Source organism: Perognathus longimembris, chromosome 11, assembly GCF_023159225.1.
Source record: "Perognathus longimembris pacificus isolate PPM17 chromosome 11, ASM2315922v1, whole genome shotgun sequence".
Lineage (NCBI taxonomy): Eukaryota > Metazoa > Chordata > Mammalia > Rodentia > Heteromyidae > Perognathus > Perognathus longimembris.
Window position 1 is genome coordinate 18,919,247 of NC_063171.1, and position 15,635 is coordinate 18,934,881.

At 40.2% G+C, this 15,635-nt stretch overlaps 1 protein-coding gene across 1 annotated transcript in view; it reads right to left on the minus strand.

The window, feature by feature from the left end:
• The window catches only part of Rgl1 (ral guanine nucleotide dissociation stimulator like 1), a 125,178-nt gene that overhangs the window by 38,229 nt on the left and 71,314 nt on the right, over nt 1-15,635 (minus strand). The window contains exons 5-8 of the mRNA XM_048356966.1: nt 10,982-11,166; nt 7,695-7,816; nt 6,068-6,283; nt 2,082-2,185 (exon numbers count right to left, since the gene is read on the minus strand). Of these exons, the coding sequence (XP_048212923.1) occupies nt 2,082-2,185; nt 6,068-6,283; nt 7,695-7,816; nt 10,982-11,166 (627 nt within the window). The remainder of the gene's footprint in view (nt 1-2,081; nt 2,186-6,067; nt 6,284-7,694; nt 7,817-10,981; nt 11,167-15,635) is intronic.

Here is a 15,635-nt window from a genome sequence, read left to right on the forward strand (position 1 = left end):
TTCAACCACTATATGGCTGCCACTACAAGTGGAGAATGGTAGTGAGGGGAGGGTAGTGACATGAGGGGTAGGGGAGGAGGATGCCATCCCTTTCAGGTTTTCCTAGTCTATTTCACCAGGGACTATCACGTAATGATTTCCATGACCCACATCTTTTGTAAAGTATCTGTGTCGAAAAGAATCAATCAAGTAAGCAGCATCATACAGAGTCACCTTCACCACTGAATATAATGAAGGGGACTAAGAACTCAAGAAAGAGTGGCAATCAAGAAAATTACATTGGACTTTGGACAGCCTACCTGCTACATTTTCCTCCGGGTAGATAATGGTGTCATAAGAACAGCATAAACTTTGGAGTCCAAATAGCTGGCCTTGTAAGGGCCTTAAGATAATCTACTGTAACTCCTTTTAACCCATCAAAGAAGAATTTAAAACATAATATGATTTCTCCCAAAGAGACACTCCTCTGAAAAAAGATATCCACTCATCAGCACTCTTGAATCCTGAAAATGTGTGAAATTCTGGTTTGTCAATGAGAGTCTTCTTGTAAGTTTGAATAGCATCAGTCCCTTAGGGCTTAATCAGCTCTGACTGAAAGTGAGACTCTAGACCTCCATTCCGAGAACAAAGCCACCACTTCCACTATGGGGAAGTCCTGTCTCAAGTGCCAGCTGGTGCCCACCCTCAGACATATTTTACTGCCTTCTGTGACAGACGTGCAGATGTTCCCCAATCTTCCCTGATGCAGCCTGACATCCTGATCAGCTCAAACCTAGGAAGCTTCGGATGTTGCTGGTGCAGTTAGTACCCATGACACAAGTCTTAGCCTCTAAATCTGTTCTGACACAGGACGAGAATTGTCCCTCTCTGACCCTCTCTTTGCCAAAGAAAACATGTCTGGTCTGCAAGCAACAATATGGAGGTAGAGATGGTAGTGACAGTGACATAATAAGAACACTAAATTGTCACTGTTCTGTGAAATCAGAGGAAACCCAGCACAGGACATGGTCAGTTAATAATCTCAGTCAGTGACCTAAGCAAGGGATGCTTGTAGGTTTTTACCACCACTGAGATGGCTTTTTTTCTATTTTAAGAATTTTTAAATGTTATTTATTGTGATTAAAAAGGTGATGTGTTATTTTTTTTTGAGCAGTGTCCCTCCTTCCTTTGTTCTCTCCCAGCTTTTCCCTCCCATTCCTACCCACAAGTTGTATAGTTCATTTTCTAGGGAATATTACTGCTGTATTTGTTCACCCTTTGTCCTACCATTTCTGTGCTCTTCCTTACCCTTCCAAAGACAGATAAATAAGCAAACAAAATAAAAGGAAACAAAAACAGTAGCAAAGGAAAAAAACTCTTTTGTTTGCACTTCCTGGAGTTCATTTTGATAAATATTATTTTGAATGGTCAGATGCACATAGCTATTGTGCCTGTGTGATCTTCTAAAAATATCTTCCTTTGGTCTCACTCTGTGTCAATGCCTAGAGACCTGTATAATTTTTCAAGTCCCAGTGTATTTCTTTTTCTTTTACCATCCAGTGTGTTTACTTGCAGATTTATAGGCACCTTCTAGTTACCAAAAATGAGGGAAACCATGCACCCTATATTTCTTTGGGTCTGGCTTTTAATATGCTGAAGCAAAAATGGAGAAAACAGTTTCCTACTGAACATCTAGAATAAATATTCTAACAGCACACATTATCCCTCACATCCTGGAATAACCTAGGACTATGGACTGAGGCTGAAAAATAACCACGATTCATGGCAGATTGCCCTAACTTCCTAACTCTACACTTCATGCCTCACAATCCAGAAAGTAAGGACATCCTTCAAATCAGCTTCCCAAACCAATAACCATGACTCTCACACACTTTGAGAAGGAGGTGATGTCTACCGCAGCCCTGCCACAGAACTCACTAAGGATGATGTGTGAAATGTACCCTCCCCCAAACACACAGAGGATTGCAAATACATTTCTCCTGCCATATAAAATGAACTTGAAAGGCACAGACTCCAAAATACTGGGGCAGCAACTAATCACTCGGCCAAAGGAAAGTAGAGCAGACACTTAGGGAACTTACTTTGGGACAGCAGCCCAAGTCTTTTTCAACCGATAGATAGAATTGGACTGCAGAGCAGATACGATGGCCCGCAAGGAGGAAAAATTCTTCAGGATTCTACATTCCTGTAGGGGGAACGATGGAGACATAAAAGGCATAAATATCAATAGTACAGTGAGTTGGTGGTTTCCTGTTGTAGAGGTATCACAGCTGCTCTGAATTTTTACCACTAAATAAGCAGCTGTATAAATACTGGACATCAAAAAGTGGCTCCTTCCTCCCTCCCCAGTCACTGAAACACTTTATAGATTTTGGCACTGTAGGCTTGTTTTTCTCCCTTTAATATATTTTTGCGCTGTTGTTACAGTTTTATAGTTTCCAGCCTTCCCAGTAAAAACACAAAATGGAGGTGAGGGGACAGCACTATGCTAGAGAAAGTGACTTTCTTCTGTCCAAAACACACATCCTAAAAATACACATGAAGAATCACTGGATCCTTTAGACCCACACCACCAATTGGCAGTAGTCACTCTGAGTTCAGATAGAATCAAACATCTCACAACCAACCCTGTCCTGAGAGGTGTATGTAATTTAGCAGTAAAAATTCACCACAAGTTGAACTTCGGCCTTTATGCTCTTAGCCAAGGGGAAATTTTTTTTTTTTTTTTTTTTGGCCAGTCCTGGGCCTTGGACTCAGGGCCTGAGCACTGTCCCTGGCTTAGTTTTTGCTCAAGGCTAGCACTCTGCCACTTGAGCCACAGCGTCACTTCTGGCCGTTTTCTGTATATGTGGTGCTGGGGAATCGAACCCAGGGCCTCATGTATACGAGGCAAGCTCTCTTGCCACTAGGCCATATCCCCAGCCCAAGGGGAAATATTTTTATACACATTCATTTGGTTTCTAATTGGCTTGTCCCACGATCAAAAAACCTTCAGAAACACCTCAGTGCATCAATGCTGTCAAAATAACCTGGGCTTTTAAAATATGATTCATTTGGGCACTGTTTTAAAACAATATAGAAAAAGAATGGAAATACTTTGACTGTCATTTTCTGGGTAAGGAAAGAGGTTCCTACTTAAACTTTGGCTGCAGTTAGGTGAACCTAGAGCATCAGCAGGCTCAGCCCTTGGGGTCTAAGTCTTGCCACATGAGTATCAGGGAGTGAAAAGCAGTCAGGGAGAGGATTCCATTCTGCCTGGCATGGCAAGTGGACTGTGCATGTGTCAAAGGAGATGCTTCACAAACAGGCACATGGGAGGGTAACATGTACACTGTTTACTACTGAATGGAGCATGTCAGTATTCTTGGCTTTGTGTGGAGCATTGGGACAGGAGGTCCCAGAACAGTTGGGCATAAATTCAAATCACTCCAAGGATCATTTCATGAAGTAATACTCATCCTAACTATGAAAGAAAAACAGCATTTTCTAATTTAGCATGCCAAAACCTAGCTACTGAAAACTATGCCAAACAAAACCTCAAACATCTTCTTTAGAGTAAATGCCAATGTGTTTTTATAAAAGCCACACCCATTTTTTACAAATGTCTACACACTGTTTCTTAGAAAGGAAGGTAGGAAGAAGTGAAGGGAGAGAGGGAGAGAGAGAAGAAGGGATAGAGGGAGGGAAGGAGGAAGGGAAGGCTTGCAGACAAATGCTGATGTATTATCTGGAAACCAAACTTATGACAGCATGGTTCAACAAAGGTTCAGAACCCAAACATTATGTTCTAAAAATCAGCAGAGTTGCAATAAATAAAGGAACTCATGTAAGTAGTAACAGACATATGGAACTCATTATTCAGAAAGAGGCTTAGACCAGGGGTTTAAAGGAGTGCTATAGGCATCAAGTACTTTTTCTAGAAAAGGAGATCTTCCAGAAGATGTGGTACAAGAATACAAATCTAGCAGAGGCCAGTCCCCCAAAATGCCCATATTAGGTCAGAAAGATTTTCTGCATGTGAAATTACTATTATTTAAGCATCTTCTCAATAAAAATGGACTACAGCAAATACAGGAAAAGGAAAAATTAATGTGGTCAGGATGCCAAAGTTCATTTATGAAGTAACCTACACAGTGTCAAGAAGCACAACATATTCAGTACTGGAAAAAGAACTACAGCACCAAGGATCAAGACTCTTCACGTTTACTCATGCTCTGGTTCTGGAATAGACTTCAAATTATTCAAACTATATTTATTATATCACATAAATGCCTAATTTATATTGAACTTAGACCAACAGCCATTGTTTGAGCCATACTGTGCCTCATAAAACCTGCTAAATTCTTGTGAGAGGCTTCCTAAGTGGTAAAGAAAATTGACATATATATATATATAACATATGTATTATATATATGAAACATGGAGAACACTGTAAGTGCTATGATGATTATGACTCAAAATATTTTTTATAATGCCAAGAGGAGAGATTCCATAATACCACACTCCATCTGAATTTTTTTGCAGTTATTTTTGTTGAGAAGCAAGCTCAATTTAGAATAGGATAAATGTAAATTGCTCATGTGACACACATTCTTTGTCTCTTGCTCACTTTTTGCATATTCCGAAAAGTTTGAAATAAAGAGCCATCTAAATGACTCAAAACAAGGCAAATGATTTATCTTTTGGCACAAATGTCCTTGCTCTTAAAAACAACAGAAGAGCAAATAAAAGACTTGGACATCATGCCCTCTATATATCTAATTCAATTGTAATATCTAATTAATATTCAATTAATTAAAATTATGGCTAAGGGCTGGCCCATATATTCCAGAACATAAGCAAACAGAAGAATTATGTGACAATTACTTCCTAACTCATGTTTTTCTGATTGGAGCTTGTTTTGCCTAGACAGAAAAAAACCATTTATAACCTTCAAATACTGAAAATGCCATTATTCAAAACTGAACTAAGACATCATTTAGGCAGCCTTTCTCACCCTAGCCAGAAGTGACTTCTCCATTTTTATGGCCATTAGGTGGTTGACAGGCCCAGGTAATTCCAATATGTTTCATCATTTCAATACTGAAACCAAATCCATTGTGTTCTATCCCTGCTTTGTCTCTAATGTTCATAATGTAATAGCTTGTATACCCAAGTGTTCACTAAATATGTATCCAATTAACTAAATACTGTCATTTTCTCATCATAACTAAAATGCTAAGAATTAAGGATCATAAGGCATTCAGACAGTTGCTCCAAGAGATTAGGCAGGACCTGACACTCAGCAGAATGTAAGACAAGTCTAGGAATAGACTTTTTTCTGGCCTGAGGTCTGAGGTTGTAAGGACCTCAGAAAAAGGATCAGATTAATGAAAGATCTATGGGAGTATCTCAGTCCCCTCTAGTCCTATCAGATTATAAGAAGGCACTAGCTCTCCAGTCTAGGAAGCTGCAGTATTTCCAAGTGCTGACATAGTGCATGGGTAATTATTCTGGAATAAGCCTCAGTCTGTTTGACACACACACTATGGGTTTATATTTACTGAACATGGGACAGACACTTGTCCTATGGCAAATGTAAAGGAAAAAGCAGACAGAAAGGAAAGGAAAAAGCAGTCTCCCCTAGAGAATGAGCCACCGTGCAAAGAGATGAGCAGGAGACCAATTAGAAAGAGAGAGAGGGAGGGAAGAAGGGAAAGAGGGGGGAGGGAGAGAAAGAGAGAGAGAAAGAGAGAGAGAGAGAAAGAAAGAAAGAAAGAAAGAAAGAAAGAAAGAAAGAAAGAAAGAAAGAAAGAAAGAAAGAAAGAAAGAAAGAAAGAAAGAAAGAAGAAAGAAAGGAAGGAAGGAAGGAAGAAAGAAAGGAAGGAAGGAAGGAAGGAAACATATGCTCCCAAGGATAAGACATTTCTTTTTTCTTCCTTTGAAACAGCAATCCCAAACCCCAATGGCCTACACATCTGGTCTTTTGACTATCTTTCAACCAAATGGCTAAAGCATTTAAACAAAGGGATGAAGTAGTAGTCTCCAATATCTAACAAACCTAAAGAATATTTTAAAACAGAATTACATGAGCAATGTTAATCCACTTCTCAATGATCTTGGCTCTCTGTTGAGTCTTCAGCTCTTTGCCCCCCAAGATGGTGCTGACAACGCATTTGGTGAGTGTATTAAACTGCGAAATGGTGGCACGGATCGTAGGAGCCAAATGTTTATTTTCCTTCTTATCCCTTTGAGACCAAATGCAGCCCAGGCAGTGGTGAGGCACCACTTTCTTGAATAGTTGCTGGAACAAAAGGGGAACGGGCATTAAAGACAGCACCAACACTTCATGTGGGACAGTCTGTCATCTAGCTCCTCAGTAAACTGGTGTTTTGTGAAGGGACAAACTTTCCAACTTGACTTGCCTCATGGCATCTATGTCAACAGAAAAAAAGTAAATTAATATATACAAAGTAATTATTAGGTAAATTAACATATGACTAGATCCAAAAAGCTTATGCAATTTTTAAAAAATTAATTCAATAGAGCAAATAGAACACACTAACCCAAAGTAAATTTAAATGATCCAAACCATTTCGACTTAGCTGTCTTGTAAGGAAAGTCAAGTATGGTCTATACTACTGATCAAATAAATACATAAGTAGGGTTATTTTAATCTCATTGCTGTGGCACGTCCTGGATGTTCACAGTCATGAGTTAGTTGCAACCCAAAAGAATGCTTGCTGACCACCTAAAAAGTAGTCAGAAATATAGCATATGCCACATCCATTAATGTGACCATTTCATATTCTTTAAAATAAAGAAAGAAAGAGGTATACAAAAGGCAAAATATTCTAGTCACACAGTAAAGGGGAGAAAGAGGGATTTAAAGCTGGGTTCTCAGATCTTTTTCTGTTCCTTAAAGTAATAACCAAACAAGTTTTCTATCTTTCCTTTATATTTATCAGCTATGCAATCCAAAATAATAGGCCAAACAAATCAAAATCTAACATGAAAAATTCAAAATAAGATGTATAGGAGTTTGTATAAGAGAAAGGATATCAGAATTTATATCCTCTATATGACTTAATTCTTGTACTGCCATTTTCTATGCTCTTTTTTCACAAGTAAATAGGTGCAGAGGAGCTAAAAACATTGTGATAATTGTTAATAGTCTTTTCTTTAACTAGTATTTGTCAGATAGCAGTAAGCTATGAAATACGACTGTCATGATATAAGTATGGCTGAGAAAAGCATTCAAGCTTCAAAAACACAGGAAGCATACGTGGAAATGAGCTGCCAAATAGAGTCACATGTGGATTCAATGAATTTACTTTATCCTAACTTGTGCTTTGACCCCTTTACAATCCTCCAAATAAACAGTTCAGCTCTTGAAATATTTATGAGTCTAAAGGGAAAGAAATGCCCACAGACCAGGGTAGATTTTGTTTCTCTAGGATTAGAATTCTTACTTCCTTCTGTGACCTGAGCTCCAAGGAAAATTCACCCTTGCCCGAGACTGCAAGAGGAGCTGAAGCCTGCATTATTCAGAGGATTGACTCGAGTCACATCTTAAACCCTGCCTTTATAGGCACAGCGCCCTGGTATACGCAAAAGTATTCCATTACATGACCCTATTGTTCTCTTGGGCCACCAGTTCTGTACTGCCCCACGTTCTAGTGGAAGGACATCTGAGACACTATAAGAAGACTCACTGCATCCATGTAGGTCAGCTGCTCAGCCACTAGATCTTCTGAGAAGCATGTGAATTCTGCTGACCCTCCACCCTCCAGTTCCTCTTCCTCCTCCAGGCTGGAGACGATACTGGGAAGCCCATCTGTTCACATATGGAAAAGGAAGTGAGTAACTGGGTGATGCTGGATATGACTTTGCAGTCAAACTATACTTTCTCATTTAGAAAGAAGAGGATTAATCCTTCAGGAAACCCACAGGGAAAACACCATAATCAACCTGAGTGAAATGGAGGGCCAATCCCTACTGTTCCCAGATCCTTTACTAAGCCCAGAGAACTCAGGGTATCACTGATAAACACTAAAAGTGTCTAAGCCAGACTCCAAGGTTAAGGCTGCAGGAGAAGCCTTAGGGGTAACCCTCATCTTAGGCTTCTGCAAACTGCCTGCTAATGTGGCTAATTCCAACAGTTCAGTGACTGGGCCTCTGGGAACCAGAAGTCTTGAAGGACTGGTCATGAGAAGAGACCAGGTTTGGGGGAAGAGGGAGGATGGGCCATCTGCATGTCAGAAATGTCATTAACAGGGGCTGGGAATATGGCCTAATGGTAAAGTGCTCGCCTCGTATACATGAAGCCCTGGGTTCGATTCCCCAAGCACCACATATACAGAAAAAGCCAGAAGTGGGGCTGTGGCTCAAGTGGCAGAGTGCTGGCCTTGAGCAAAAGAAGCCAGGGACAGTGCTTAGGCCCTGAGTTCAAGCCCAGGACTGGCAAAAAAAAAAAATGTCAATAACACTCTCAAAATTCTTAAAAATACTTAGAATTCCCAAGCTGGAGTTGCTTTCAGCCACAGTGAAGTATGCACCACAAAGAACAGACTTAAACTAAATACACTTAAGCCTTAACTATGGCCAAGATCATCAATTAGCAAGTTACATACAGCATAGTTTGACGTAGGAAAAGATTATCATTACCCAGAATTCCAGATAAAAACTCAAATGCCCAGCACCTAGAATAGGCCCTCCAGTCCCACTTGGAAAGAGCTGGAACTGCATGCAACTTGATTTGCATCCCCAGCCCCTCTCCTCAGGATCCTTTCTGTGGTTCCTGGAGGTTTCCTAATCTCAGCTCCCTTCACACTCCCTATGCTCCTTCCTGTCAAACCTGTTCTGGGGATAGGGGAGAAATCTAGTTGCATTCAGTTATATCTTAGTAGAAATTTAAATTAGCATTATTACTGTTTTTCTGGAATGTTTATATGTTAAGCTTTTTCTCTCATGGAGAACCAAATCACTTTCTTAGACTTCTCAGATTAAGTTGACATGGCTTTTTCTAGAGGAGAGAAGGGTTCTGAGAGCAGACTTTTTCCACTTGCCCTTTTCAAGCTATCCACAGGGTATATGCCTAATGTGGGAGTGACACAGAGATTGGCCTCTGACCTCAGAGTTGAAAGGTCCTGATGTAACTGGGAAAGGTAGGAGGTGATCGGACCATTGCCTGTTCCCAGAGTTTTGTCCTAGTACAAGTTTAAAAAAAGCTACAATCCCAAGATATGGAGGATGTAAATCAGTCTATTCATCTCTTTTCCTCCATACAACCCTGGAACTCTCTCATTTATTGTAAAAATAGGAAATTTGAGGTCGCAAACAAAAGTTCAAAAGGGGTCTATTTATCATCCCTTTTGACAGCTGTATCAATGTAGAGGCTGTTCAAAAATGCATGTGCTAAGACTTGACCCCATTCATTTATTCACCATTTACTCAACCAACACTTGTAGCAGTCAGATCTGCATCTGGAGAATGTTGCTAGGAATGAACCGATAAAAGCCTTTCTGGGATCTAGTCTGTGAATTTACTATTTCAGCTTTGTAATTTTTCAAGGGGTAAGCAAAAATCTGAAGCACAATTTTACTTTTGAAACACATATAAGAAAGCATGTAGCTTTTACTACCATGAAATTGGGTAAAACATGTGGGCCAAACTCCTAAAACTCACCTGGGTCATGACTCCTGTACTTAATTAACAAAGTTTAGAGCTTTCTTAATTAAAACATTCTAAACTTAGAAAAATAATTCAATCTTGTGTACCACGTAAAAGTTTTTGTGTACTCAGGAGATCTCACTCTCCCCTGCCTGTCCTGCCAAGTGAGTCCTGCCTTCCAGTTCTGGGCCTGAGACAACAAATGAACAAACCATTGGTCCCACTGGTTCCCCAATTAGGCTTGGAGCCAGAGGCAACCCCAGTGGGGAGAACTGGCTTCCAACACAGCATCTTCCACTCCAGCACAAAGCCAGGCCAGGAGGCCCTGAAGGGAGCTGAGGTCCAGCAGCTGGAGGAGAGGCTCTGGTATTCGAGCATTCCAGGCAGATGAAGTCATCTGAGATTTAAAGCCTTTGGCAGTGGCTTCTAATGATGCAATTGCACTCCCTGTGTCTGGTCCCCCACACATAAAATGTTCAATAGGTGTTGTGTGGAATTGAAGTTTACTGTATTTTCTTTGGAACTGAGACAGTGTGCTTATCTGTGTTAGTACCTGTTTCCTTCTCCACTGAGGAAATCAGGCATCACTTCGGGGAAGTGCCTGTCAGAGGTTCCAAGTGGGTCAGCTGCCATGGTAACTGTCATCTCAGTGAAGGAAGAAAACACTGCACTGGAAGTGTGTCAGAACCTCTTCCTTAAAGCCTCATAGTTCTATGCATCATCCATGACCTTGAGTGGGGGCCATTTCTTTGTCCTCAAAAATAGGAGGTCAAATTCTTCCAATAGGAAAAAACAGCCTCAGATACTTCCGTTGACGAGGCCATTAGAGATGACAAATGATGGCCAATCATGTGTGCTGCCAGGGGACACAGCAATGATCCTTTCTTAGGCTGAGGGAGAAACATCCTTTCCTGCTTTTGTGAGGTGAAGTATATTGAATTCTGTATGAGCTGAACAGGGGAGACTGCTCGTGATGGGTAAACATAGAAGGAGACTTAAGGCAGATAATAAAAAGCAAACTGGGGTTCAGTATGGCATGCTAGACAAGGAAAAATAGAAAGCCATCTTTGCGACGGAAGAAGCCCTAGGAAATCACTTCATTTCTCTGAGCCACTTTCACAGTTTAATCTGTAAAAGGATGGAACCAATCTAGAGGGTACTGAAAACCTCCCTTTTACCCTAAAAGATTAAGGCTCTGGAGTTAGCACCTCAATAATTTTATACTGTCATCCATTTTGCCACATCAAAGGGACTAGGGTTTCCTATCTTGCCAGATGAGGAACAACTTCCATGTTGGAGAATCAGAATCTGTGACCAAACAAATACTCACTGTCGGTGTCCACATCCTGCTTCTGAAACTGCTCAAGAAGATTCTGAGCTCTTCTCTCTGGGTCAGAGCCTGGCATCATCCGTTTGAGATAATCTAGCAGTTTCTGAAGGCAAGGGAAGAGAGGAGGCTCCCGGAAGTCTTCTGAACACTGGTCAAGCCAGGCCCTCAGGATTGATGCTATTGCACTGAGAAGGAAAGGGAGAATCACTGCACCCAGAGGGCCATGGGAACTCAAAACAACCCCTGTACACCAGAACTTATTCCAGGCCAGTGGACAAGAGACAACTCATGCATATACTCCTGGTGTTGTCAATGGACTTAAAGCATCTGAAAAGAAACAAATTACACTTCTAAGTGATGGCTGAAGGAGAGAGGTGAGAGAGAATGAAAAGGCTTTTTTAAATTTAATGTCCACTTCCAGTGTCTCATACCTAGAATTTCAACTACTTAGGTGTCAGGGATGGATAATAGTTCTGGGACAGGCATGGTAGAAAAGTTAGTAAGACCCTAACTCATAAGATAAGCCAGACATGTGGGTTCACATTCGTATTCCCAACTCTGAATGAGATATGGGGTAGGCGAATCTCATCTCAAAGCTAGCCCTAAGCAAAAAGCAGGCGATTCTATCTGAAAAATATATGAAGCACAAATAAGGTGGAGCATGGCTCAAGTGTTAGAGCACCTGCTTACCAAGCAAGAGGCCCTCAATTCAATCCCTGGTATGACTGACTGACACACACACACAAAGAGAGAGACAGAGAGAGAGAGAGAGAGAGAGAGAGAGAGAGAGAGAGAGAGAGAGAGAGAGAGAATGAATATCTAAACTTAGCAAAACTTGGGCAACAAAGCCCATCAAATATGTGAAAGATTTATTGAGCCCTGAAAGCACCTTCAAAGCAATCTGTACACAGTGGAATCATATTTCCAGTGCTGAACTCATTCTAATCAACAACTGAAAAATCTGCTAGTGGGCCAGAAATCCATCTGATGGAAGGAAATGTTCAAGTTTGAAAAAGATCAATCAATGCATAAATTTAATTTCATAGCGATCTCCAGGGCTTCATCATGAACACCAAAAAGTCCTTGTAAATAAGTTATTTTTTTCTCTCTCAAATTATAATTTGGAGAAAAGTAGTTTCCAGAGAGAAATATAGTAGAAAGAAGAGGTCTTTGAAGACAAAGAAGAAAATTTTGATAAGCAAAACTACTATAAATATGATTTCCTCCAATAGCTGTTCAAGTCACAGGTCACATACAGGCTTTGCCTTGGGTGAAACAAAGTCTCAGGGCACACACACACACAAAAGAAGAGATAAAATCATAGTGTATGTACATCTCTCCGGTCACATAAAGCAATAACACATGGACATTGTCGTTTAGGTTAGAGGCAGAGGAATGACAAAAAGGGTAAAATACCTTGAGTGCTATTATTGTATGCTTTGCATTCAAAAAGTATTGCTTAGGCACTTCTGAATCAGGCACGTGCCAGGCTATGTCCTGTGGAAAAGAACAGATTCTCTGCCTTCTAATACAACAAGGTATATCCACTAATGATGAGTGGCAAAGATAACAGGAACTACAAATTCATCCATGTTCGGTGGACAAAGATACAAACTCTCATCTTAGTTAAAAAGCTCACTGATCAAAAACTTTCACTTAAAAAAAAACAAAGATGTTTTGAAGGCTATAATAAGTCAGTGATGGAACACCTGCCTAGCATGTATAAGGCAAGTGGGCTCAATCTCCAGGACTACCAAAAAAATCAGAAAAATAATTTAGAAATCTGAAAATTCATCTAAATTATGCTTCAAACAAACTGCTTAATAATAATAAACTACAGCTAGACTGAAAGTTCTATTCTCTATCATGTGACACTGTAGTGCAAGCTGGGCTTTTCTAGGTTGTTTTGCCTTTCACATTTCAGTGTCGTGCCCAGCAGTGGGACTGTAATGGAGGCATAAAGGTGACTTACTCCCACTTGACACTTCCCTCTGGAACTGAACCACCATTGAGGAAACCAAATGAGCAGTTTTCACTCCTGTGGTCACCACTGTCTCACTAATGTGTACCATGGAACACTAAGAGCTATAATATTCAAATATCTTCATCAAAAGTAGATCACACAAAACAATAACTATATCATAAAAATAGCCCAATACTCTGAATAATTAGATTTAATAAAATTATAAACAAAAATATCATTCCCTTCTGTAAATTGGGAAAAAGTAATTTAGGCTCTGAATTAATTGAAAACACAAGTAAAATAAAATTAGTGAACTTAGTTTTTGAAAGTCTTCACATTATCTTCATTATTTCTCCTTTCTTCACAGAAACCAAATATTATGAGTTAACAAGGTGAACAAGGAATGTACTCACTGCCTTACATATCAAACTATAACCCCTCTGCACTTTACTTTAACAATAAAGGGGAAAAAATGCAGCAGCATTCTAACATGTCATTTCATTTAAAGCAATATGACTTACTCTGAGAATATTTTCCCTTCTTTCTGACAAGCAATGAGCCTAGAATCATGACAGGACTAGAGGTGAAGAATCAGAACACAGGAATTTGACATTTTCATATATCAGGTAGATTCTTACAGAAGAACACATTTGCACTTCTCAAAAAGTGAATTAAGGGGCTGGGAATATGGCCTAGTGGTAAATTGCTCACCTCGTATACATGAAGTCCTGGGTTTGATTCCCCAGTACCACACATACAGAAAGAGCCAGAAGTGGTGCTGTGGCTCAAGTGGTAAGAGTGTTAGCCTTGAGCAAAAAGAAGCCAGGGACAATGCTCAGGCCTTGAGTTTAAGCCCCAGGACTGGCAAAAAACAAAATTCTAAAAAAGTGAATTAAGGGCTGGGAATATGGCTAAGTGGCAAAAAGTGCTTGCCTCATATACATGAAGCCTTGGGTTCGATTCCTCAGCACCACATATATAGAAAAATTCAGAAATGGCGCTATGGCTCAAGTGGCAGAGTGCTAGCCTTAAGCAAAAAGAAGCCATTGACAGTGCTCAAGTCCTGAGTCCCAAGCCCCATGCCTGGCAAAAAAAAAAAAAAAAAAAGTGAATTAAGCCAGTTCCAATGGCTCATTCCTATAATCCTGGCTACACAGAAGGCTGAGATCAGAGGATCATGGCTTGAAGACATAGCAGAAAGATGCAAATGCCTGCTCTAGTGTGCCCATGACATACCTGTGTGCACACACACACACAAACACTTCATGAGAAGATATCCGTTGATTTTAATGGGAGCACAGAAATGGAATAGCTAAGTCACATCTCACTGCAAAGGCCAAAGGGCACTTCCCTAACAATGAAACCAACAAATAATGACCTGACCCTCAGCATTTCCTAGCTTAAAAGAACTTCCACATAGAAATTCAAAATCACAGGTAAAAGACAGTGTGATAATATCCTATCATTTATCCATTATCTGCTCATAATGGTTCATTTTTAAATGATAACTGATTAATTACTGTAAAATTAGCAAATCTTACAAGTATATATAAAGTAAAAATGTAAAATATCTACTCCCCTTTCTTCTAATCTTATTTCTATAACCTATTATTAATAGCTTGGAATATATCCTTCTAGACTTTCCTATAGGCATAAACACATATATAAATACATGTTATGCATATACAACTTGACATAGGTTTTTTTTTTCACTGAATGCTATTTATAGACACCTCTTCATTCATCACTCTGGATCGCTCATTATTTTTTTCATGATGACAAAATTCCACTGCACCATGCTCTGAAATTAATCTACACTTTCTTCTACTGATAGGCAGATAATAAGTCAGCTTCAGGGGCTGGGGATATAGCCTAGTGGCAAGAGTGCCTGCCTCGGATACACGAGGCCCTAGGTTCGATTCCCCAGCACCACATATACAGAAAACGGCCAGAAGCGGCGCTGTGGCTCAAGTGGCGGAGTGCTAGCCTTGAGCGGGAAGAAGCCAGGGACAGTGCTCAGGCCGGGAGTCCAAGGCCCAGGACTGGCCAAAAAAAAAAAAAAAAAAAAAAAAAAATAAGTCAGCTTCAATTTCTTATAATTACAAACAATGATAGAATGTATATTCGTATTTGCATCTGTATGCAAGTACTTCTGCAAAGGTGCCTTATGCAGAATTTAGGTCCTGTGAGGTCTGTCCATTTTCAGACAGACTGTGAGGGCCACGGGTAGCCTTATCCTGTCTTCATCAGGACACTTTTAGCTAGCTCTGGTACTTGTTTTACACTTTGTGACAGCGATCTTTCTTGCCACATAGCCTGAGAAGGCTTTGAAAGTTCAATACATACCCAGTGAATTTGCCAGAAAAAGCATTTCACACAAAAGAATGAAGTGAGAGGAGAGGAAACAGAAGAAGGAAAAGACATAACCCCAAGAACACAATAAAATGCAGGTGGACTCCTGCCCTCCTGAGCAGCAGAGTGATGCTCAGTATACCAGGGCGGAAAGCTTTCTGGAAAGGCCTGGCCCCTTGCCTGAGGTGCATAGTAGCTTTGTGTTTGCTAATCCTGGGAAGAAACTTTCCGTCCTTGACAGTCAAAGAAGCAGATATAAATGTGAAACTTTTAAGATTCCAAAAGGGAAAGCAGCATCACAAAATCAGGACAGCACAAACACAGTGACAATGGTCCTCT